Consider the following 24,062-nt stretch of genomic DNA (forward strand, 5'->3'; position numbering starts at 1 on the left):
TTTCGGTAATATCAAAGGAAAATAAACACATCCACTTTGCCTGTTGCAGACACACTGAACTGGCGTATTGTTATATAGATTTTATCATCACTCTAGAGAATTTATTTAGCTTTCAGAATATATATTTGTTACAGCGAGCAGAGGAGATATTTTAAATATACTGTGTATGTGTCTGAGGGGGTTTTCCGTATCCTTAAAATCGCCATTTTTCAATTTTTAATTTTTTAACCGGTGGACGTAAAAACAACTACGACAATACACACTCCACTCTCATCGAACAATTATAAAAAAAAAAAAGATAATGTTGCAATGTAATAATGTTTTTAACTTACATCATGGAGGCTAACATTAAATTTTATGTTCTGCCTTACAAAAATATTATTAATAAGATTTATCTAGTATATTTTAAAAATGTGATCTAACTGTTAAAAAAATACAAAAACTACGAAAATAATGTACATAATTAATACGTCCGCAATAGTACAATCAATTCTTAAGGCGTGAGTATACGAAAAAAATGGGGTTTTTTTAAAAAAAAAAATTTTCAGTGGTTAGATAGAAAAAGATCTGGGCTTAAAGAATATTTTTAAAAAATGTATTTAAGATAGATTATTATCCCCCCCCCAAAAAAAAAAAAAAAAAATTACTTTTTTTATAAATTATTTTTTTGTTATGCGATAAAGATCAAATATTTGTTCACGCGTAATCATCTTGGGTATTAATTTTTACTACTCAAGTATGTTCAAGGTTATAAATGATAGCCGACTCAAAGACGAAAATGATATTCGTGTGTAGTTAAAAGATTCTTTTAAAGTTTTTCTCCTATTTCCCATAAGGATATTTTCTTTTTTGCCTTCCGAAGTTGAATATATTTTACTGTGAAATACATGGCAAAACCATTTTATAATTTAACAGCGAATAAAAATCGTCATAAATCGTTATAAAGCTTTTATATCATCAAAAAAAAGAAGAAAATCCAAAACAAAAATATTTGACTCGCCAACTAAAAGAAGATTAAAGCAAAAGGTGTCTACTGCCGATCCCCAAGCTAGCACTAGTCGAAAAGATGATTTTTTTTCTAGAGTTTGTTTTTGTTTTACCCATACTCAACTGTGTATAATTGCGAATGTGAGCGAACACGTGCAGCATAAGCAGAAGATGTGAAAAAAACCTGTTCTCTTTTTCACAGCGTTTTTAAGAGAGTATCACTTAGGTTTTAAATCTCTTTTACAAAACTATAAAGGATGTGGGATGGAGAGCACGCTTAGCGTGGAGAGGAATGTTTGATCTAAAAACGCTTTCTTTAATTCTTAGAACGCGAGTTATGACGAGTTTTTTGACAATTAGAGGTTAAAAATTGTGGAAAAATTTTAATACTAAATAACTCCAAAAGTTAAAAACATTAGGAAATTAAAAAAGAGTTTTTAGATCAATGTCTTGTGATCACAAAAAAGCAAACAGCAAACTTGAGAAATTAGTAGTTTTGTAAAAAAGATTGATAGGAGAGGGGTCATTTTTTTTTCGTGTCTATTAAACCTTTAAATTTTATTTTTTCTTAATAATTTTATACCATATATAGGTAATCAGATAGGCTTTCTAAAATTATATACAATAATATATCAAAATAAAGTTTTGGTGAATTAAAAGCATTTTAAAATATCACATTTTTTTTGTATACTCACGCCTTAAAACGCACAGATGTGTTTAGAAAGTCAATGAGTAATAGTATCCAAAGCTTAATCAAAGAGCTCTACTTCAGCTCGTCAAATAAAGATTTATAAAATGTCATGAAACGCTCTTAATTTTTTTTGGATGGGTGGTACAAATGATCTGAAAACACCTTTCTTTAACTTTATTTAAAATTAATAGTATGGGAGATGGAGGATGGTTATTCCGTACTCTCCTTTTTTACACATCATTGAAAAATAATTGATCGATCTGTCTGTCTGTCCCATGTTGGATCACAATATGTTTCCTTTAACCAAATCCACATTGTTGTTATCGATATTCCGTTATGTTGATTACGATGTGACCCGTGTGCTGGTGATTGTACGGCTCCTATCTCTGTCCTTAGGTCCTATGAAATGTAAACAAATAACTATACCATTACTGTTACTGGAAGAAACATACAACAATTGGTTTTTAATTTGTCACCCCTTGATAAAAAAAGGCTTCCCCTTTTCTTATTATTATCCAGATGAGTTTAAAGAGAATATATTTACTTGAAAAACGTTCAGTGAAATAGCTTTCCCACAGGAAAATGGTGATATATAAGACAACAAGACGAAGATTCTTGTGTGTATAAAAAGGTGTTGTGTTTAGCCTTTAAAAAGTTAAGAAAAACAAAGGCTGGTTTTTGTGGACTTTACGGCAGTCATGCACTAACATTTTTCAATGATTACTGAAAAATAATAGGTTACTTTAGTTTGCAGAAAGTGATATACTGTCTTGTGTTTGTGGAGATGACTTCTATAAAGCGTGAGATGTAACTTTTTTATGTCTAGTTTACACTACACTGTCTTACTAACATTTTATAAGCCACATGACACTCAATTTTTTCAAAAAAAAATTAACCACGAAACAACTGAGTAATAGCCATACTGAAGGAAACGTTTGATTTCCAATGGCGGACAAGCCTAAGCATGAAATTTCTTATACAGCCATCGCTTATGTGAGCAATCGAAAATTAAATGTTGTTTTCATAACGTAAGTAGTAAATAAAATAACAACCAAAAAATATCTTTTGTAAAAGTCCCTCATTAACTCTCATCAAAATTTTTGTTGTGTCAAAGCCCGGTTTTTGATATCTTAAAGATATTAAAATTAAACTACTTTAGAAACGTTTTCTAGTAAAAAGACCTCAAAAACCTTACTACTAGTCCGATGTCCCGATTTTTGTTTTAAAACAAATACTTTAACTTCGTACCTTGGCAGGCTTTAGACCAAGGTCTCAAAATTTTGATGTTGATGAATTTTCGTATTTCTCTTCTTGCTGCTGTGTTTTTGATTGTATAAAACACGAATATGCAAAATCCTTGGAAGGAATTAAAGATGCAGAACAACCATTGGAAAAAGGGCGTTGCCTTTCCAACAGCCACCACTCCAAACGCCCACGCTACACCCACAAGTATGATACACATGAGAGCCACCTTTGCTTGACCAAGTAGCGCGATTTTCGTCTTTCCTGGCTTTCCTTGTCCTGCTTTTCCATATGACAATTTAAAAATAACACAGATCAAAAGTCCTGTATTGACCAGCAGTATTAGACAGATAGGGAGTAGTACACCAAAGTAGAATGAATAACCATGAATAATGCATCTTAAAAATAAACATATGGGAAGACATTATAACAAGCTGTGGTTTTGTCTCCAAACTGAAAATAAAATAAATAAGGCGGAAACAACTTGTAAGGGGAACGTAAAAATTGACGCTGTCAAATCTTTGTGTCTACATGTTTTTTTTACAGGGAACTCAAACTTTTGGCTGAGGTTTGATGTTGATTGTTGTTTATCTGCTTAGAACAACAAAATTCACGTGTTTGCTTGTCAAGCTGGTGCATCGATTGAAATCAAAGTTCTGTTTAATCATGTTTGCTGTGCTGTATAAAACTCTGTTGTGGTGCATGGAATTCTATTATGGTGTATAAAACTCTGTTGTGGTGTATGAAACTCTGTTGTGGTGTATGAAACTCTATTATGGTGTATAAAACTCTGTTGTGGTGTATAAAACTCTGTTGTTGTGTATGAAACTCTATTATGGTGTATAAAACTCTGTTGTGGTGTATAAAACTCTGTTGTGGTGTATGAAACTCTATTATGGTGCATAAAACGCTGTTGTGGTGTATGAAATTCTGTTGTGGTGTATAAACCTCTGTTATGGTGTATGAAACTCTGTTGTGGTGTATAAAATTTTGTTGTGGTGTATGAAACTCTGTTGTGGCGTGTGAACCTCTGTTATGGTGTATGAAAATCTGTTGTGGTGTATAAAATGTTGTTGTGGTGTATGAAACTCTGTTGTGGTGCATGCAACTCTGTTGTGGTGTATGCAACTGTGTTGTGGTGTATGAAACTCTGTTGTGGTGTAGGAAACGCTGTTGTGGTGTATAAAATTTTGTTGTGGTGTATGAACCTCTGTTGTGGTGTATGAAACTCTGTTGTGGTGGATAAAACTCAAGTATCAGAAGCTGATGATGTTACTTGTTTATTTGCTCTTTTTTCTCTTTTTTTATCTACTCACTTTAAGCTAACTATTGCTTAAAACACTTGTTCTCGAAGAAATTGTGCCCAATTTTTCTAATAAGATGTTTTAGGGCAGAACACAAAGTATTCCTTAATTAAATAATATATAATTACTGTAGTAGGTTCAGATAAGAATTCTTCATCGTTTTAAAAAAATTGCGTTATGCATGTTTATTCAATCAGATTAATTACGTTAGACTTACATTCTGTCGTTTCCAAGATTGTTAGGTTCAATACCTACTGTTACAACAACTACCATAACTGGTAATCCTATAAAAAATCAAATTAAAGAAAGGTACCTCACCGCTAATAAATGTGGGCAAAGAATGACGAATTATAAAAACATGTGTTGACATTCACATCCACTGCCTACTCGCTTGTAATGCCAAAGGTAAGTTTTAAGTGAAAATTAAACACATTCTTCTTAATGCATTACAAACAGGAACTCAAACATCTAGTCTACGTTTGTTGAAATTTCTTTTAGTCTTACCCCATGCAAATAGACTAGCTTTGTAAATAAACTTCTTTTTTGACGCGTCAACAAAAACTTTAACGAAGCATCTATATAAGTTAATTCCTTCAACAAACATCCAGCAAAAAGTTGTGAGCATGAAATATTGAAGTAGTGCTGCCACGACTTGACAGCCAACTCGTGAGGATGTTCGTTCCGCACCGATGAGAAATGTGGTTAGCAAAGCCATCATTGAGATGCAAAGGCAGATTAGTATTCTCGGTGGGAGTTTTTTGCGTAATTCTCTAAAGAAACACAATTGACAATGTTGAAATTAAAACAACAAAGTCTCTTTGTGTCTTTTTAGGAGACAATTTGGATACCAAATTTGAGGAATAACAGAACCAGAAAAACGCTAATAGTGTCCCTATTTCTGTAAAATTCCTGAACTAAATACCTGCGAAATATGCCACAGCCAGGGCCTCGAAAATATTTTGTATTATAAAAAAGAGAATAGGACAAATAAATCGAGGCAGCCTGTACATGACTTCGCTCCTTAAATTAAAATTTCAAGGGCGAAATGAAAATTTCACTTCAGTCTCTTGTCTAGCCTTTATAAATGTTTACATGATTTTGGGCGAAATGGAATTCATTTCGGTGCTAGTTTTGTTTAACGCTCATAATATTTATGTAAACACGATTTACCGGTAAATGAAACTATTGCGCATGTGTAAAAAGCTATAGCGCATGTGTAAAAAGTTATTGTCCATGTTTAAAAAGTAATTGCGCAGGTGTACGAAGCTATTGCGCATGTGTTAAAAGTAATTGCGCATGTGTACAAAGCTACGACCTATCGCAAGCCTGATAAGAAATAACGTATTGTATTGTATGTTGTATCCACACCAAGTTATTTTTTTAAAAAAAATCAAATTACCTAAAGAACATGTATATCATTACTGTAAGCATTAATCCAGCTAATGATAATCCACAGCCGATCCATGTGATAATTTGTAACTCAACAGGATTGTAACCAGATTGACCAACATCGAGTAAAAGCGCAAAATTTGTTAGATGGTCACACAAGCAGGTGATGTAAATCCGATCTTTACTTACCAACCGGCATCCGACAGAAGACCAGTCACCAGCCGTACCTATATTGAGGCTCAATTAAGTTGTAAATGATTTTGTTTTTAAACATAAAGCAATAAAGCTGGTGTTTTAAACACTTACAGTTAGCTCAATAAGCATGGACAAAATATAATAAAATAGGAGAGATAATTTCGAATTTCGGCGCCACAAGTTATTAAATTGGTTATTTCTTTATTAGAGTTGCGCATTTTAAACTTAGAAATGTTCACAACGGACACAGGGCTCCGGTTATTTAATATTTATTATTCACGCTCTTAAAATAGCCTAAACTAACGTCAGCATGGCCATTTTCACAAATTTTGCGACATCTGTAACCCCCGACGTAGATTCTTTCGTTGTGCGGCTGTGTCATATAATGCCAATAACAAATTTTCAACGCTGTCTACCTGACCTAAGTATGCGCAAAAGTAGCGAGTTTTGGCGAAAAATGACGGAAGAACATCCTTTTCTTTATTAATTTTGTCCACGAATGTAACAAGAGTTGTAAACTTTAAAAAAGTCTTACTCATGCGCTTTTATTAATGTATATAACAAACATTGCTTACACAAACACAACTAAGATACATGCAGTTACTTTCGGCTTATAATTTTAAAGAAACGACAGGGACATTTAAAGAAAAAACATATAACCTTTGTTAAAATCCCAAAATTGACACGAATGATTTCCATCATGGGAAGGCAATTTTATCTTTTTAAATTTCAACTCCACTGGTGTTATCAAGTTATCTACTTTAGTGTTTCTTATAGACGCTGACAATATTACACTTTGCACGATTAATTTGTTGTTTTTCTTTTCTCGCAAGAAGAAACTATTTTTTTTGAAGGAATAGGAATATACCATTCCTTCTTCCTCTTTAAATGCTTCCTCTGGAATAGCAATAGTCACCAACAATTTGCCCAATTTTTGCGTTGTGTCACCAATAACAACATCCATAGTCCCATTTCTTTCTCTCGATTGTATGGTAATATTAGTCCTGGTACTTTTGACAACACTGAATCCGACATTTTTGGTGGAAATGTTGATGGCTATGTTGGATGCATTTGATATATCGCTTATTGTTTCAGCTAAAATGTCCAAACTGTTTAAAATAGAAGTTGACGTGTTATGGTTTCTTTGAGATTGCACCAATGTACGTGGTTCTACATCGATTAAGCTGTCTGCGATATTAACAATATCATTCAAAACCTAATGAAAATGGTAGTAAAGAGTTTAAATATACTATATCTTGCTAAATTTTAAAAGTGTAACACAAAGAAATTACCTCTTTTTGACTGCTTGCATTCAATGTCTGCAATTCAGTGACAATATTTGAGATGACGTCACCTATTGCTGACACTTCTTTTGAATTTACACGTTTAGAATCTGAGTTGGTAACGGTACGCGTCAGGTTTTTGGAAACTTCTGCAGCACTAAGACAATTTGTTTCGTTTTTTGCACCACAAATTTTAACCTAAACAGAGAATAGTAACGTTATTTAGAATAGAAACAATTCCCAATGGTAAGAAAAATTATGCTGGGTCACCTAAAGTATGGGAACACTAGATGTAATAATAAAATCCCATTACGAAAAAAAAAACGTTGCCCTATTGGAATATATTTTCGCAGGTATTAAATTTCGCAAATGGATAATTTGTAATAACAAATTTTGCGAGAATTTATTTTCGCGAATTGCTAATTTCTATTACATAATTTAGCATGTTTAATGTTTTTATTCTACACACTTTTTTATAAGAATATCAAATTTTATATCCAAGGTGGTCATCATTTTCTGTTGTTTTCTAAAGAATAGAATTATTGTTTTTAACCTTAAATTCCAGGCTTGTTTAACAAATGCTAGATCATGGTGTGAACATTTTGAAAATATATCTCGCTAGCTAATGCACGTTCCACGAAGATTTTCGATCATTGGAGAATTACTTCAAACATTCTAATTGAGCAATAGTTTATTGTCTCTTTTGTTTATGAATTGCTAATATATGCAATTTATTTATCTAGAACTTTCTTTTATGTACAGGGCAAAGTTGATTCTTAAAAAGCATATTTTTATATAAGGAAAAGCGTGTAGCGTATAGCGTAAGTTTACAGTTATGCAACAAATAGTTGAAGGCACTTTGTCCTTTATCAACACCAAGGTTTCTGTCTCAATCAGATTCATCAGGAATCGTCATCTCTGGCATTAACGCGAGAACTCTCGGACAGTACGTTAGCTTGCGAAATTTTAGCGAAAGAAAATACTTTTTCTGTTACTAAGATATATAAACAAACTGTCATGGCAGGCCGTGTCAAAAATTAGTAAATTTTCACAAACACAATGACTTATTGTTCTCAAATTTTGCTTAAACAAGGTTCTTGAAAAAAAATAATCTCGCGAGAACTTACTTTCTCTATAACGAAACTGAAAAAAATTCGCAAATGGCAAAAGTGTCAACTAAAGCATTTCTCAAAGCGCAAAAATTTGCGAAATCGCAAAATTTAATTCCTGCTAAAATTTATGTCATTTAGGTAATATGGTTGTTCCAGCATGAAGATTATGTTGACGTTCTGAGAAGGATAAGTAGTCCTAAAGTGTTATGTACAACAACAAAAAATTAAACATTTTAACAAGGTATTTTGTTTCTCTGACAAAAATTTTTCTTGCTGTGTGCCAGGCAATTTGAAAGGATTCTAAATTTCTTTCGGAAGTGAGACAAAAAACCGAATCAACCAACTTAGCTTCAGAAATTTTGTTACAGAAATTTTGTTACACAAATTTCCTGCCACAAAATTTGTTTCAGTGAAAATCCAGCTTAATTAAAGTCGATATCACCCAGGTGCGCTCACATTTTGTAAGTCTTGCAACTCCTGACTGACAGCTCTTGCTGATAAGCATTTGCTCATATCTACATCTGACCATCTTGGACCAAACTGAAGACTTGGCATACATGTCCTGTATATGGTATTTGTTAGATTGTGTTTACACTTGAAGAGTGCAAAAGTACCAACCAACGTTTTATTGTTTTCGTATAAGACATCATTATTACTTGATGGACAGCAATCTGAAATAAACGCATTCAGCAGTAGAAAAGAAAAAAAGAATTTTTTAAAGCTGGAGATTAGCGAAAATATCTTCAACAAAATTTAAGTGAAATTTTCAATTCATAAAAATTAATTTCTTTTTTCTGAATTTTTTTTTTCAAATTGAAAAAATGTTAAGATAACGACAAATTTGAAAATTCTAAATTTGGTCAACCAAAAGTTCTGTTTATACTTTAATAACAAGCACAATGTTGAATAATAGCACTAAGTGGGTAGGGTTGAAGCACTTTAAAAGGAATTCTCATTTAACTTCAACGACAAAATAAATGTATTTTATTTGAATCGTGAAATATCTTCCGTGAAATAATCTTTCTGCCCTTCGCAAAAATAACTTCCGCTAAAATTGCTATTCTCTTGAACACGATTTGCAAAAATATATTTCGCGAAAATTTCTAGTCCCTACCCTTAAGGTAGCTTTAGAAATTACGTTCAATATCTAGACCAGATCAAACTGTTGTGAGAAAAATCTCCATACATTGACCTAAATACTATTTTGTGATGCAAAAAAAATGTTTTTTGCCGATGACAATCACTAATTTCACTATTTCTCTTCACCTTTTATTTCTGCAAAAATGCAAGTGACTTGACCAAGAATTGTCGAGCTGTCAAAATCAAAAGATTTTCTCTTTCCATACGTTTTTTTTCAATTTGATCACAGAAAGAAATGATTATTTGACATTCTAGAGCTTAACACCCCTAACATTTACCTAAACTTTGAAGTTCCACCGTTGTAACTTTTATCTCTTTCAGCGTTCCCACGTTTATTTTATCACCAAATGCATCACAGAGTATTAAACGCTTCACTGGAGATATGTTTGTATACAGTATGCGACACACAAGTTCGACTTTATCTTGCTGCGTTGGACTGAAAATAAAAAAAGAGATCCGCGTTGAAACAATTACGAATCACATTTTATTTTAGACTTTGACTGCCCCAGCAGCTGCGCTAGAATAGCCTTATTATCAAGGGTTTCTTTTCTTATTTAGTCTTAAACAAACAACAAAGAAAAACATTGCATGCACCAATACAATATAAACTGTTTTGCCTATCTATAACAACATTTCCCTAGGTCAAAAGTATAGTCCGAGCTTGTGAGGTTGTTATGACCGAGGGTAATATTTCTTGGAAGAGATAAATAAAACAGTTTAATTTGTATTTATTAACTGCTAGCTATTTTGCTTGGGTTCGTAGCAACCAAAATTATTTTCTAAAGATTTAATTTTGACAAGGTTGTAAAAACCAGGTTTTGTTTAAAAAAGAAAACGTTCGATTTTTATTTCATTGATTGATTTTAAAAACAAAACATTAAATAACCGAAAAGAAAAGTCTACAACACAAACTTGACGCCATTGTGTTTGTTGCTCATTGCGCTGATAAATGTTTCCATAAAAAACGCAGTGAATTTTTTCAAAATATTCACATTTCTTGCTGTTTTTCTGGCGAAGTGATTCGAGATATTGCAGTTATTGTAACTTTGATTTTTAGGTCTAGCTATATGTAGCTAGCTATGTTACCAATTCTCTAACGAAGCTGTTTGTTTACATTGATAGCAAGAATTTAGTTTGCAGTGAGGTTAAAAGTTATACCGTGCTGTATAAAGGCTGTAGTGAAGACTTTTCATCCAAACAGCGCAGCGTATTTCCCGCACAAACCGGTTGAAAGTTGTGATCAGTTAATAAAGGCGAATATAAGTCATAATATTTAATACAACTTTGAATGTTATGTATCTACACGGATCATATTCCGCACACTATATTGAGAATGAAATGTTGCATTAATCATCTGTGGGACATAATTGCTATATACAGCATACCTTAGTTGGGTGACGCTTACAACCACATCTTCATGTTTATCTGCTTTTGGTAACAATAACTTGATCTGAAAAAAACGTTGTTTTGAAGAAGTGTAGCTTTAAATCCACGGGGACACGAGACAATTTTTACAGGCGATGGTAACAACTTTAATTTTGTTACTATCGCCCGAAATATATATTGTGTCGCCACATCTGTGCAAATGCAACATCATTCAGCAAAATTGCTGCGTTGTGATTTCTGCGCAACATATTTAATAAAATTTACAGTCACTCAGTGAGTCACCAAAGGTTCTGAAGTACTTTAGTCAGCCTCCTATCTACCAAGTGATTATCCATTATCCAGTTTTTTAATTTTATAGTAATTTCATTAAAATTTGTTTATTAGTTAAATATATTAGTGCATAAGTTATTAATTTGTAACATGAGAGTTGCTTGCTGGTGCCTAATTTCTATGGCAATAATCTCCATTATAGCATTCGTTTTTTAGGTCATATTAAAATTCACTTTCTTTATTTAAAATAAAATGCTCTTACTTTATTTTCGATTCGACGTTTTTCTGCGGATGAATTCACGTTGTTGAATGTATCGTCAATCAGAAGAGTGACAACAGTGTGAGAGACATCTTTGTAGAAAATGAGGTAAATTTTCTTATAACAGACAGACAGACAGACAGACAGACAGACAGACAGACAGACAGACAGACAGACAGACAGACAGACAGACAGACAGACAGACAGACAGACAGACAGACAGACAGACAGACAGACAGACAGACAGACAGACAGACAGACAGACAGACAGACAGACAGACAGACAGACAGACAGACAGACAGACAGACAGACAGACAGACAGACAGACAGACAGACAGACAGACAGACAGACAGACAGACAGACAGACAGACAGACAGACAGACAGACAGACAGACAGACAGACAGACAGACAGACAGACAGACAGACAGACAGACAGACAGACAGACAGACAGACAGACAGACAGACAGACAGACAGACAGACAGACAGACAGACAGACAGGCAGACAGACAGACAGACAGACAGACAGACAGACAGACAGACAGACAGACAGACAGACAGACAGACAGACAGACAGACAGACAGACAGTAGCTAATATGGACTCATTACCTTTGAGTTGTACATCAATAATCTGTGAAGTGATGTTTCGTGGATAACCAGAAATTTCGACTACAGCTTGATAAAAGCCTTGATTGTCATAGCTAAATGCACTCTCATTTATGGGCGAAAGTTTAAACAAATTTTGTTGTGGTAACGCAAAAAGTTCGCTTTTTATTTTATGGACGCCATTTTTTAACCAGTAAGCTTGCAGATTGTCATGCGGTATCGAAGAAAATATTGTGAATCCTTCGATAAATAGTGATTCGTTATTTCTTGTGGGTATTTTCACTGTTGATATATTTGTTTGAATATGTGGCTCTATAAGAACGAAACATGTTATATTAGAAAACCATCGTAATAAAATATTCCTTATTTTGTGCATGGTAAAAGTATTGTACTTAATGCTTTTTTCTTTACAGTTTAACATTCGTGAATCAGCCATTTTGAGATATTTCAAGAAGGGTTTTTTCGGGAATAAACAATTTCAAGATTTGTTTCCAACAATTACTTTTGCGAATCGATTGGTACCTTTTCGTAATTTTTTAGACAACATAGCAGTTCATTGAATTTACTAATATTAACAACAGAAACACAATAAACCACAGTACTTAAATTCATCAGAGAAGGTAACAAAAAAACTGTCACTACCGTAAATGCTCGATTAAGCGCCCAGCCTCGATTAACGCCCACCCTCGAAAAAGCGCCTCTCTTAAATAGACGATTACCCATTTTTGCGATTTTGTTTTATGAGGCACCGCTGAAATAGGCGTGTAAGGGCCGTTATCTGAATATACTACTAGAGCCAAAGAGGCGCTAATTCGAATATTTAGAAATGAGAAAAAAATTAACCTTTTGCTCAAAAACAGCCAACTTCTCAAAATCATCTACAGTATGAATTTCATGTTTTTAAGAAATTCGGTATTAAGTACAAGTTCGAGGTATGCAGAATCCTTGGATGTAGAGAGATAATAAAACGAAAATGAACACTCGTGATTATTATCTCCGTTGTGCAAAACGTACAAATAGTGTAAATGACTGATCAAGTTACAGAAGAGTGCGAAATCTCGTGTCGTATCACATTCGACAAGCAAAAGCAAATTACATCCGCTCACTTTTTCGGGAGAACGGTACCAGCCCGAAAACTTCTGGAAGCAAATCATAAAGTCGCATCCTGTAAAAAACAATGAAAGTGCACCTAGATCATTTTGAATTGGAAATGAAACTATCACAGATAAGAAACTAATAGCTGATGGATTCTGCTACTTTTTTGCAACAGTAGGATCTACACTTGTAAATTCCATCCCATCTATCACGAATGGTTGCCATTTGATGGATCCTTTTATCTAGCTAACTATAATCCACAACATTTATCATTCAAATTCCATCATGTTGAAATTTCAGAGACGATCAAAGTGTTGAAGGAAATTAATTCATCAAAAGCTTCCGGTATAGACGATCTCCCAGCTTTACTTATAAAAGGATACAGCTGATGAACTAGCAGCACCGCTATCATTTTTGATTAATCACAGTTTCGAATCTGGAATTTTTCCAACGATCGAAAAGACTGCCAAAGTAACACCTATATACAAGTCAGAAGCAAAACATTTGCTCTCAAATTATCGTCCAATATCCGTCCTCAACGTGATATCGAAAGTAGTTGAAAAAATCGCCTTTGATCAACTATCACAGTACTTTGAATCGAACGGCCTCTTCAGTTCTTATCAATATGGCTTCCGTAAGAAAAGATCCACACAGCATGCTGTTACCAACCTAGTCAACCATATACGTAATAACATGGACAAAGGAAACAAGACTGGAGTACTTTATATGGACTTTCCTAAAGCATTTGACACCGTGAACCATTCATGTTTACTTCGCAAATTACCATACTACAGTATAACAGAGAATGAGCTATCATGGATAAGTGACTATTTATTCAATAGATCCCAATCAGTAAATTTTGAAAATACCAGTTCTAGAACGGAGAGTATCACTCATGGTGTTCCACAGGCATCCATTCTTGGCCCTCTTTTGTTCATCATTCTTCTAATGATTTGCATTTTCAATTAAAGAACTGCTTTATTTTGAAATACGCTGATGACACAGTGTTGTACTACTGTCATAAAAACGAACGTCACATTGTATCCGTTATTAACAAAGAAGCTGCTGTTGTACAATCTTGGATTAGAGATAATTATCTTATTCTCAACATGAAAAAAGGAAAAAACGAATTTGTTATGTATGAAAATAGATTGTCAAATGTGGATTATTGTAATGTTGAAATTTTATCTACTACCATCAACCAGTCTGATAGTTACGAATATCTTGGTATAACGTTAGATTTTCATCTGAACCTGAACGAACACTACAGCAAGGTGTATAAGAAGATTTGCTCTCGTATATACTTATTGAAGAAATTACGACATCAGACTTCTCCTGTAGTAGCTAATTCCATATATAACGTGTTGATCAAACCAATATTTCACTACTGTTATCCTTTATATTGCAACCAAAGTAATTATTGGAAAATGAAATTTAAAGGACTTCATAATCGTGCTAACACTTTCATTCTTTATACTGGAAAACATTCGATTCTTATTGAAAACGAATGTAAAAGAAAAGCTGTCACAGATGTTTTCAAGATCCACCATAAAATTGATAACGTTAGCTATATTCAATACGAGCTGGTGAATCATAATATCAACACGAGAGGTAACAAGTCGCAGATAAGGTTACCAAAAGTTAGAACAGAAGCTGGCCGAAAGACTACGAGCTACTATGGTGCACAATTGTTCAATACACTGAACTTGGTTGTACGAAATGAAAAATCTTTTGTCAATTTTAAACGGTATATTTCTAAGCACGAATGGTAATCATGATGATGATGATGATGATGATGATGATGATGATGATGATGATGATGATGATGATGATGATGATGATGATGATGATGATGATGATGATGATGATGATGATGATGATGATGATGATGATGATGATGATGATGATGATGATGATGATGATGATGATGATGATGATGATGATGATGATGATGATGATGATGATGATGATGATAATGATGATGATGATGATTTCAGTTTTACTTATCTTCTGTTTTTATATTTTACAGCCATTATAGCTTCCTTAAAAGAAAGCTTTAACATAACAGAAGAATGAGATATTTTTAAAGGAGCCCCTTTTGATTTACCCCCTCTAGAAAAGTGAAACTTTAAGTAAGCATCTGGGTGCTTAGTCCAGCAAGGTAAGGGGGCATTCAATAATTACGTAACACCCAAATTCGCCATTTTAAACCACTCCCACCCGTCGTGTAACGCATGGTAACAAATCTAGTACCACCAAAAAATTCTCTGCTACATAACAATATGCTCTGCCCCCACCCTCCACCCCTCTTTCTCAGTTTTAATAACATTTAGTAACAAAAATGATCATTCCCCACCCATCCATCGTAACTATTGAATGATCCCTAATTTTTAAGAACTTTATTTGCCACGAGAAAAAAATACCACTCTAGTGATATACAGAATTCAAGCATACCTTCAAGAACGACCTCGACAGTGGCATCAGAAATTTCCTCCTTTGACATTAAATCGCTGTCGAATATCACGCATTGGAAAATACCACTCATGTTATAGCTATTAATACGAAGAGAGGGCATGACGTATTCGTTTTGAACTAACTCATCAACAGTTTTTATACTTTGTTCAAGCGGTTTGCCGTTAAGCAACCAGTATGAAGGTTTTGTTAACCTTCGAGTTGAAGTATATGAACAGCCAGTTACATAGACAGTGTTGGCTTTGTTTGCAGTGAGAACTTTTGGATGCCTTGTTATAATGACTGTAATTGCTAAAATGAAAGGAGAAACAAATTGTGTTATAAGAGACAGTTCTGCTGCTAAGTAAACAAAAAACAAACAAACAAATAACGAACATACAAACAAGCACACAAGAAACTGAGAAAGCAATAACCGAACTAGTTTGTGATGCTTTTCCTCAACATCACCTACCTTTAAAATCAACATTAATAACATCAGATAACATCGGTTTTTTCATCCATTGTTTTGAATAGATAGCACATTGATAACGTCCACGGTCATTTAAACTGGTAACAGGAATTTTTAAAGAACGAATTTGAAATTGCGATCCATGTGTGTTAGAAGCGTAACTGGTATTCACACCGTTTACCAGCCAGTAACTTTGAAGGTTAACACCTGGTGTGTGGTTATATACACAGCCAATAAGATCGAGGGCGTCGCCAGCATAGATAGGCAGCACAGATACAGTTGGATTTCCAATGTTTGCTAAAACAAAGTGCCAAAGCGTAGATTTTGTAGTGGTGCCCTGAACCTTTATTAGCAGTCACTGCTGCACAATAATCATCTCCAAATGTGTGACCTCCAGCTTTTACTAGAGGTTATAGCTTTAGAGTAGAAGGTTAGAGTAAAACGGTATGGTCAAAAACTCTTTGAAAACAGTTAAGGAAAAAATAACTATAAAACTTCCTACCTTCCATATTTATGGTAGTAGCGTTTTTAGAATCAACAGGTGTTTTCATCCGCTCAGGATCGAACACTCGACATTGATAAAAACCATCTTCAAAAAACACAATGGACGATAATACATAATGTGTTGAATTAAGTAGCGATATATCAATGGATTTTTTTCTCTCATCGTCATTGTTAACCAACCAGTAGGCATGACCTTTTAGGCTTACACTTGAAGTGAAGACACAACCAGATAGGCTGGTTATTGATCCTTTATCTTTACGCTTCAATGCCACTGGAACAGACGTTATTCGGACATCTATTTCTAAAAGCAAATGAAAAATATGATTGTGTATCAAACAAATTCTTATATTCACGTCACAGTTCTTAATGTTTCCTAGTTTCCTAAAGTCTGCAATATGCTATGTGTTATTTTGGTTGAAATGTTTAGACGTTTTATACTGAACCGCCTATTTTTGTTAGGGCGCTGAAACGAGGGAGGCAGGGATACTTTTTAAGTGATATAATATGAAAGAAAATGTCTTGAACAACATTAAAAAGTGTAGAAAACAAATATACATCTTGTATTGGTGTGGAACCTAAAAATTCATTTATATTCACTTTATTAGCTATAATTACTACTTCTAACGCCATGTATCAACAAAATCTGCTGAAGTTTTTATTTTTTGAAGCTTGGGGAGATAGTTTTAGCCTACCTAAAAACGGAATAAAATTTTATTTTGCTTACCTCTAACCACCAACTGGATTCCATCCGATAAAATGATGCTCGTATCATTAACTTTAATGCCACATTGGTAAACACCTTCATCCTGGAACGACGTTGATTTTAATACAATATTCGAAAATGAGAATATATTGGTTTCAACGATTGGTGATGCTGTAACATGAGTTTGAAATGCCGTACCATTTTTGAACCACAGCAGGTTATCATTTGAAATGTTACCAGTTGATGTGAATCTGCACCCCGGGATTACTGCTTTTGTCTTAACCAGATTTGGTATTGTTGCAATGCTTGGTGAAAATTTGATATCTATACAAATACAATAAAATTGTTCATATATTCGAAAACAGAAAACAGAAAACTCAAAGCCCCCCTTTTACGTAAGTAATGCATGCATAAATTAGCTTAATTAACTTCTCGGTCAAAATCTTGAGCACAATCTTAAGATTTTTCAAAAATATAGAAAGATTAATAGACAGCTTTTCAATTTCTTTCATATGAAGTCAACTTGTTTATTCACTATCACTTTTTAGGGTTTTGCGTACATACTTTTTGGGACCAGAAATCTAACCACTTTTTTACCAAATCTTTAACTATTCTCATGAAGATGGTACCAGCGGTTGAATAATGAATGGCGAAGGGAAGTAAGAAGTCCTTGTTACATTAAAATTGAACATTGACAAATGCAACACTCTCGTCCCAAGGTCACACGCGTAAATTCATTTCGAAAGAGAAATTCGTTACAAAGCTTGAGAGGCTTATTTGTCCAGTTTTAACAAGTGTAATTCTCATGTTGTATTTTCTCTTTATTGTGCAATTCACATTTATTATTTGACGGGAACATAGAAAAAATAATAAAATGGGGAATAAAGTATAAAGGAACAGGGCCGTCGCCAGTGCGGAGGAGGTTGGGGGGGGGGGTAAGGTTGACAGACATGGCGTACGTCCCCTCCGTTTATTTCCTCGGCATCGTCTCACTCATCGTCTTAAAATCAAGTATCGTTGTTACTTGGAAAAATATGCGATTATATAGGGGTAAAGCAAAGAATGACTCAACCGTTTTCTCCGGGTAATGTTTACAAAAATTCGTTACAAGACAATGCATGTTACCAAAACAACAACGAACACATGGCAATTTCCACTTGGATGATGCAAGTGGTAGACTTGATAAAAACACGTGTGTGGTAAGAAATCACATTTCTTTCCACTTCATCATACATCAAAAAGTGCTAAATATATATATCACGTGACATATATTAAATACAGACCACTGCACACAAACATGCAACACAGACATGCAACAAAGAACATCAAAACTAATTTATCCATAAAACCATTTTGTTTACTTATAAGTAAACTGAGCCAGCAGGTAATTTTCTAAAGTGATTTAAATTATGCAAACGTGTAGATATTGTAAACTGGCTACCTGACATATTTTCAACCTTCGGAGTAAGCAATTTATTACTTAAAATTCGTTTATTATAAATACCTTATTCCGTGAAATTAACAAGTCAAGAAATTAACGCGAATTAAATTAACGGTCATGAAATTAACGCGGTTCAATGAAATTATTTTGAAAAAGGCATTTAATTAACGCGGTTGTGCGAGGTTGTTTTTAAAAATCCATTTAATTAACGCGAATTTGAGAATATGCGATATCACACGAAGCAAAAATTACGTCAACAGTCGAATCCACGGTAGTGAAGCGGTCTCCTCTATTACAAGGCGGTTTGGAAATCGAAATAAAAGTTTTCGTTGTTTGGAAAGACAATGTTAAAAATTTAAAGAAGAAGGGTTTGTTTCATGATGTCAAAGACGCTAGCGCTTACTTAGCCACTAAAAAGACCCTGGCGCTAGCTGCTTTTCATAACTAGTATCGGTTACTATAAATAATTCATGAATTGTCTCATGTTACAATTTCTGCGGCTAGTAAAAACAATTAATGAAGTCATCGTTTATCACTTTCACATGTGGAGAAGGACGATTGATCTTAGTTGTTCATGTTTTTAGCGCTTTACTTTTAAAAGTTTTATTTTATTTATTATTTTGGGGGATATACTAATATATAACATAACTATCAAGTCAGCTGGCTAGCTTTTAAATTTAACAATTCGTTTATATAAGTCATAGATTGTGGCATCTAGAAAAACTAAACAAAAAATGTTTTCAACGTCTAAAAGTTTTAGCTGAATAATTTTTTATAAGGAACCCAATTTGTTAAAATTAGGTTTAAAATAACATAAATGTTGAGCAACTTCCTTATCAACCTTTGAGGCCTCACATGGCTACGATCCTTCCCATCACCTAGCTAGCAACTTTCTTAGGTGAACTTAGCAAATGTCTTCCAGGAAGCTTTAGCATGATATATATTCACTACTAATAAACATAATCCAAAGGTTAAAAGTTCACATTTTTATTACTGTGCTGGTAAAATAATTATAGATGCAAAAAATAACTAGCTAGAAAACTTGTGACTAAAAAATGCTTTAGCAATGCAATGCCTGACCCAAGAGGTTAGAGATTAATCTTCTTCTTTATCATCTAAATATGTCATATATTGTATAGATAGTTACTTTCATTCTTTTCTTTGGTTCGTACATTTTTCGGATCATTATCAAGATATGTCTTTTAGAAATTTTATTTCAGTTGTAAATCCTTTATGTGGTGTTTTTAGACCCAATTTTTTTTAAAACGTGACATTTTTCCAGCTAGCTTACATATGATTTGTGTGGCTAATTTTTGCACAAGTGTTATATGACTGCTAGCTATACATAACAGACCAACAAATTTTTAAACTTGTTGTATTCACATCAGTTGTTTAGAATTGGAAGTTTCAATTTAGATGGCTCGACTAAAACTAGAAAATTACGTGTTTTTTTAAAGTAGAATCTTTTATTTGCAAATACTTTTTAATAACAGGTTATTACACCTGCCTGTGCACATGTTATCAAGATAGCTAGCTAGCTACATGTCTTTTCTCATCTAGCTATCTAAATTGCCAAGTCATGTTTTTTAAAAAAGCTTAAAAAGAACCTTCATTCTCATTTACAATGTCAACAAAAAAATATCTAACAAAATGCCTTATCGGTTAAAAATATGTCGGACTTTTATTTCGTTGGTTATAATATTTCGTCGGTTAAAAATTCCGTCACCTGGTTTAAATTTCGTCATTTTTTACCGACGAAATGTTTTAATCGAGTAGAAAAAAATGCAATTCTTTTTTTCTGCTTCATTCATCTATTAAAATAACCTCCACCATTCTCGCTGTTAATTCGTTACTAGTATGTGTTTAAGCAACCTGTTCCACTCCATCCACACTTTTCAATGTTATGTCGACATCAATATCACACTCTTCAACTGATGAACTCAGGTCATTGTGAATTACTCACGTAAAGTCAAATGAATAAAAATCTTCGATGAATTTTTTCATTTGATCTCAAACCTATTTCTGGGGATATGAAAAGTTCAACAGTAATGGAACCTCAAGTCCTCCAGAGGGAATAGGCGAAGGCTTGTAATTGACTGATTTGAAAACACCAGTGACACTTCCTTCTTCTTCTTCTTTTGATAAAGAAGTAAATGTACCTGGATATTTCTCTTGGTACATGCCCAACAGTTTTCCAGCCAACAAAATTTTAATTAAAAAACAATTTAGGTAAAAATATTCGCTGGATAAAAATTTTTGTCAGACTTTCACTTCGTCGGTTAAAAATTTCCTCACCTGTAAAATATTTCGTCACTTCTAACCGACATATTTTTAACCAATAATGTTTTAGATATATAAATATGTTTTAATATTGTTGTGACAAAAGTCTGCCATTTTTGTGAGCAAATTGATGCATATATTATGACGCAAGTTAACTAAGGTTTGTTCCATTAATTGATTCATGAGCAACTTTGTCCCTAGGGTCTTGTGGCCACTGAGCCGTTACTACGAAGTGGCCAAAAATGGCTGCTATCCACTTCATCAACCAGGCAAAATGCCCTGGGAACGAGGTTGATCATGAATTAACTAATTTCCGGAACGCTTATTGAAGTATTTACCAAACAATAATACAATAAAACAATGTCCCCTACGACGCACAACTACGTCAGAATAACATGCACTAGCCATAAGTTGTGATTAGTCTACTTTCAGATATCAAAATGGGATTCAATATTAACTAGAATTCAGTTTCCCTTCCGGTTCTCTATTCCCGCGTACAATGATAACAGATAGTCGGCAAAGTGAAGCAGAAGTTTTAAGCGTTTCCTAAAAAACCTGTGGCGTCTAAGGGTTAGAATGTTCAAAACGCCAAATAATACAGGTATTGTGGAACGTCAAATGATAAACACGCGGAAAAAAGATATCGAGTAGGTCGTCACTCAATAGCAGTGGATCACACAAAGGCGCGTTACTACCGACTATGTTATACCGGCTATAAGCTTGCTCAAAATAGCACGATAATAACTATGGATATTAGAAAATAGATTTACGCTTGACCTGACCTATGTCGTTGACCTAGGTGAGCAGAACTTACATATCGTAAAGTCAGTTAAGTGTCTTCTAGGTGTAAAGTTTCTTTTAGACGGTTGAGGCCACAGTATCTTGAAATAGGAACAAGCGCTCTACCACAAAACTACAAGTTGGCTATTGATCTATATCACCATAAAAACTTGAATCCCTTCTTCCAATGCACGATAGTACTATGCCCAAATACCTTAAATTCGACATGCCTTAGGAGTTGGTGAAATTGTGGATTAGTTTTGATGTTGATTCATTAGCAGTAGCAACATAAGTGATTATACCTTAAACTCCATTGATTAACAGAACAAGGTGTTTACAAAAACAAATTGTTATATCTACCGCTCAAGTTTGGTGTAATAAAATAAGGAATGAACGTTTTTATATGTTGTTGTAATCTGCTCTCAATACATCACCGACAAATTCGACATGTATTTGTAAATTAGGTGTGGAATTTGTTCAACAAAGATACCTTAGGCATCAAAAATAAAACAATTACCTTGAGTTGTTGCAATTTTTAGGAACGCAACTAAAACCAATAAGTTTGGCATCTTCTTTTCATAAATGTATTACTTCTCTTCGTATGTCTTTATCCTACAGACAAAAGTTAAATTACTGCATAAACTTAAAAAAACAGGAGTAAATTATAGGTCATTTAAAATAGATCTAATTTAATATAATGAATTACTACAAGACAAAGGCGTTATGGGTAATATGCAAACATGTATAGCGATGAATGTCTCAGTATGCTGATGTCAACATCGAAAATCCCGCAATAAAACAATAGACATAGTCACGTGATTTGAAGCGAGAGTTAAACTTTTTAATACCGCAGCATGTTGTAAAGAAACAAGATACAGAACATAGCCTAATGAACTGAGTTTTTTTCGAGGATATCAAATTCAGTTTCCCTTAAACAAAAGCTTAGGTGCAGACAAATGTCAGGGCAAATCTCAAATATTTAAATCTACCTTATAGCAAAGCCCTAATTACAACCAACCAAATCTTCACAAAGTCGGAGTGGTCACGTTTTCCTTTCTTAAATAATTCAAAAATTAATTATACTAGGTGTTAACCCATGGAAAAATCCACGGGTTTGCCCGTCCTTTTTATACCGCATTGCGTGTGTTTTGCTATTTGCACAGCTAAGCTACCATTTTGCGTGACAGATAGACAGACGGACAGACGTATACAGGTATTATAATATAGATTTGCTGAGTTTTAATATGATTTACTTACAAGTGAATAAATGATTATAACGACAGAATTATTTCCTTGTCACTAAAGCTAGCAGGCCTTGTGGTTCCCTAACCTATCTCTGCCATTATAATTATTCTCGAAGGGATTTGTTGTTGCCGTGAATAACCCGGATTTTTTAATTAAAAAAGCTTTGAACATTACCAAGAAAAAAATAGCTGAGTCATTTTTTGCTTCGCTCTTGATAATCGCATAGTATATTTAAATCAGCGTTTACATTATCGGATTTTGTCTGACAGGTTTTGTCTAAAGTTTTCTCATTAATAGTTCATATTGGATTCTTGTGTGTAAGTTTTTATCAAATGTCGATTTTTTTTTTTTTTGTTATTAACATGGTTTCTTACGCGAGAAAGCGCGCTGCTCCCGCAATCGTGATAGCTGTTTTTCTGAAAAAGGAAAAAGCAACATAAACTGAATGGGAGGATTTTGATTCTAATTTGTCGCAATAGCGGATAATTGTCTTTGCTTTCTCATCCCTGTCTTCGTACAGAGGATTTTTTACATTTCATAGCGCTTCTTACCCTTTCATAAGTTCAATTAAACTTTCTGTTTTTGTCATTGTGATTTCTTAAAAGATTTTTTTTTCTTTCGTGCTTTCGAAATCATACAAATTTTCAAATCAATAATATCATACTTCATTAGTTAATTCTCTTCAAAACAAAATCTGAAAAGTTGAAATTTTCAACTATTTAGATTGTGTTTGACGACAAATTTGACAACAAAAAAACGTCCAATTTTTCTGTGTGCAATATTAGATTTCGTCGAGTCAGATAAATTTGATTCGACAAAATCGTTGCTTAATTGGTGTTTAATCTCGATAAAATACAACTCGTTCCTGGTAATATTGTGACCTGCACAACCTCGTATCCAGCAATATTGCTGGATACGAGGTATAAATTACAGACCTACACAACCTCCTTCCAAGGAATATTGCCCTTGCAAGGAATATCGAAGATACTCTGAAAAATAGCTTTAAAACAAAGAAAGAAATATAACTTAAATGTCACTATTTTAAACGGGTTGTTAAATTGACATTGGTCATCGATCTTCAAATTGATGGTGACAATGACAAATTGATTTATCAAACTATGCTTGCTGACTTATTAATTTGACATCGCTATCTAATCCCATACATAAATTGCTCTGTATTGTTATTAGAAGTGGATGGATTGTCTCTGCTACTATCTGGTAGAGTTG

The 24,062-nt window shown here is 33.7% G+C and overlaps 1 protein-coding gene across 1 annotated transcript; it reads right to left on the minus strand.

Annotated features, from left to right (window-relative positions):
* Nucleotides 1–293: 293 nt before the first annotated feature.
* LOC130623866 (uncharacterized) lies at nucleotides 294–22,233 on the minus strand. The gene is made up of 17 exons (XM_057439398.1): nucleotides 22,108–22,233; nucleotides 17,111–17,413; nucleotides 16,385–16,687; nucleotides 15,886–16,179; nucleotides 15,417–15,725; nucleotides 11,871–12,179; nucleotides 11,262–11,350; nucleotides 10,729–10,793; nucleotides 9,622–9,779; nucleotides 8,660–8,874; nucleotides 7,101–7,289; nucleotides 6,469–7,024; nucleotides 5,624–5,840; nucleotides 4,729–4,994; nucleotides 4,442–4,508; nucleotides 2,927–3,318; nucleotides 294–2,077 (listed from the first exon to the last, which is right to left on the minus strand). The coding sequence occupies exons 1-17, from the start codon at nucleotides 22,157–22,159 to the stop codon at nucleotides 2,022–2,024; spliced, it is 3,840 nt and encodes a 1,279-aa protein (XP_057295381.1). The 5' UTR covers nucleotides 22,160–22,233; the 3' UTR covers nucleotides 294–2,021.
* Between the last annotated feature and the right edge of the window lie 1,829 nt (nucleotides 22,234–24,062).

This window comes from Hydractinia symbiolongicarpus, chromosome 13 (genome assembly GCF_029227915.1).
Source record: "Hydractinia symbiolongicarpus strain clone_291-10 chromosome 13, HSymV2.1, whole genome shotgun sequence".
NCBI classification, from domain to species: Eukaryota; Metazoa; Cnidaria; class Hydrozoa; order Anthoathecata; family Hydractiniidae; genus Hydractinia; species Hydractinia symbiolongicarpus.

Excerpts from the sequence above, each read along its gene's own strand:
- LOC130623866 (XM_057439398.1), bottom strand. The coding sequence starts at position 22,159 with ATGCCAAACTTATTGGTTTTAGTTGCGTTCCTAAAAATTGCAACAACT. Across the intron at positions 15,726-15,885 it reads TATTAATGTTGATTTTAAAG|CAATTACAGTCATTATAACA; the intron begins GTAGGTGATGTT and ends CTTTCATTTTAG. Across the intron at positions 7,290-8,659 it reads AGTTGCAAGACTTACAAAAT|GTTAAAATTTGTGGTGCAAA; the intron begins GTGAGCGCACCT and ends TTCTCTGTTTAG.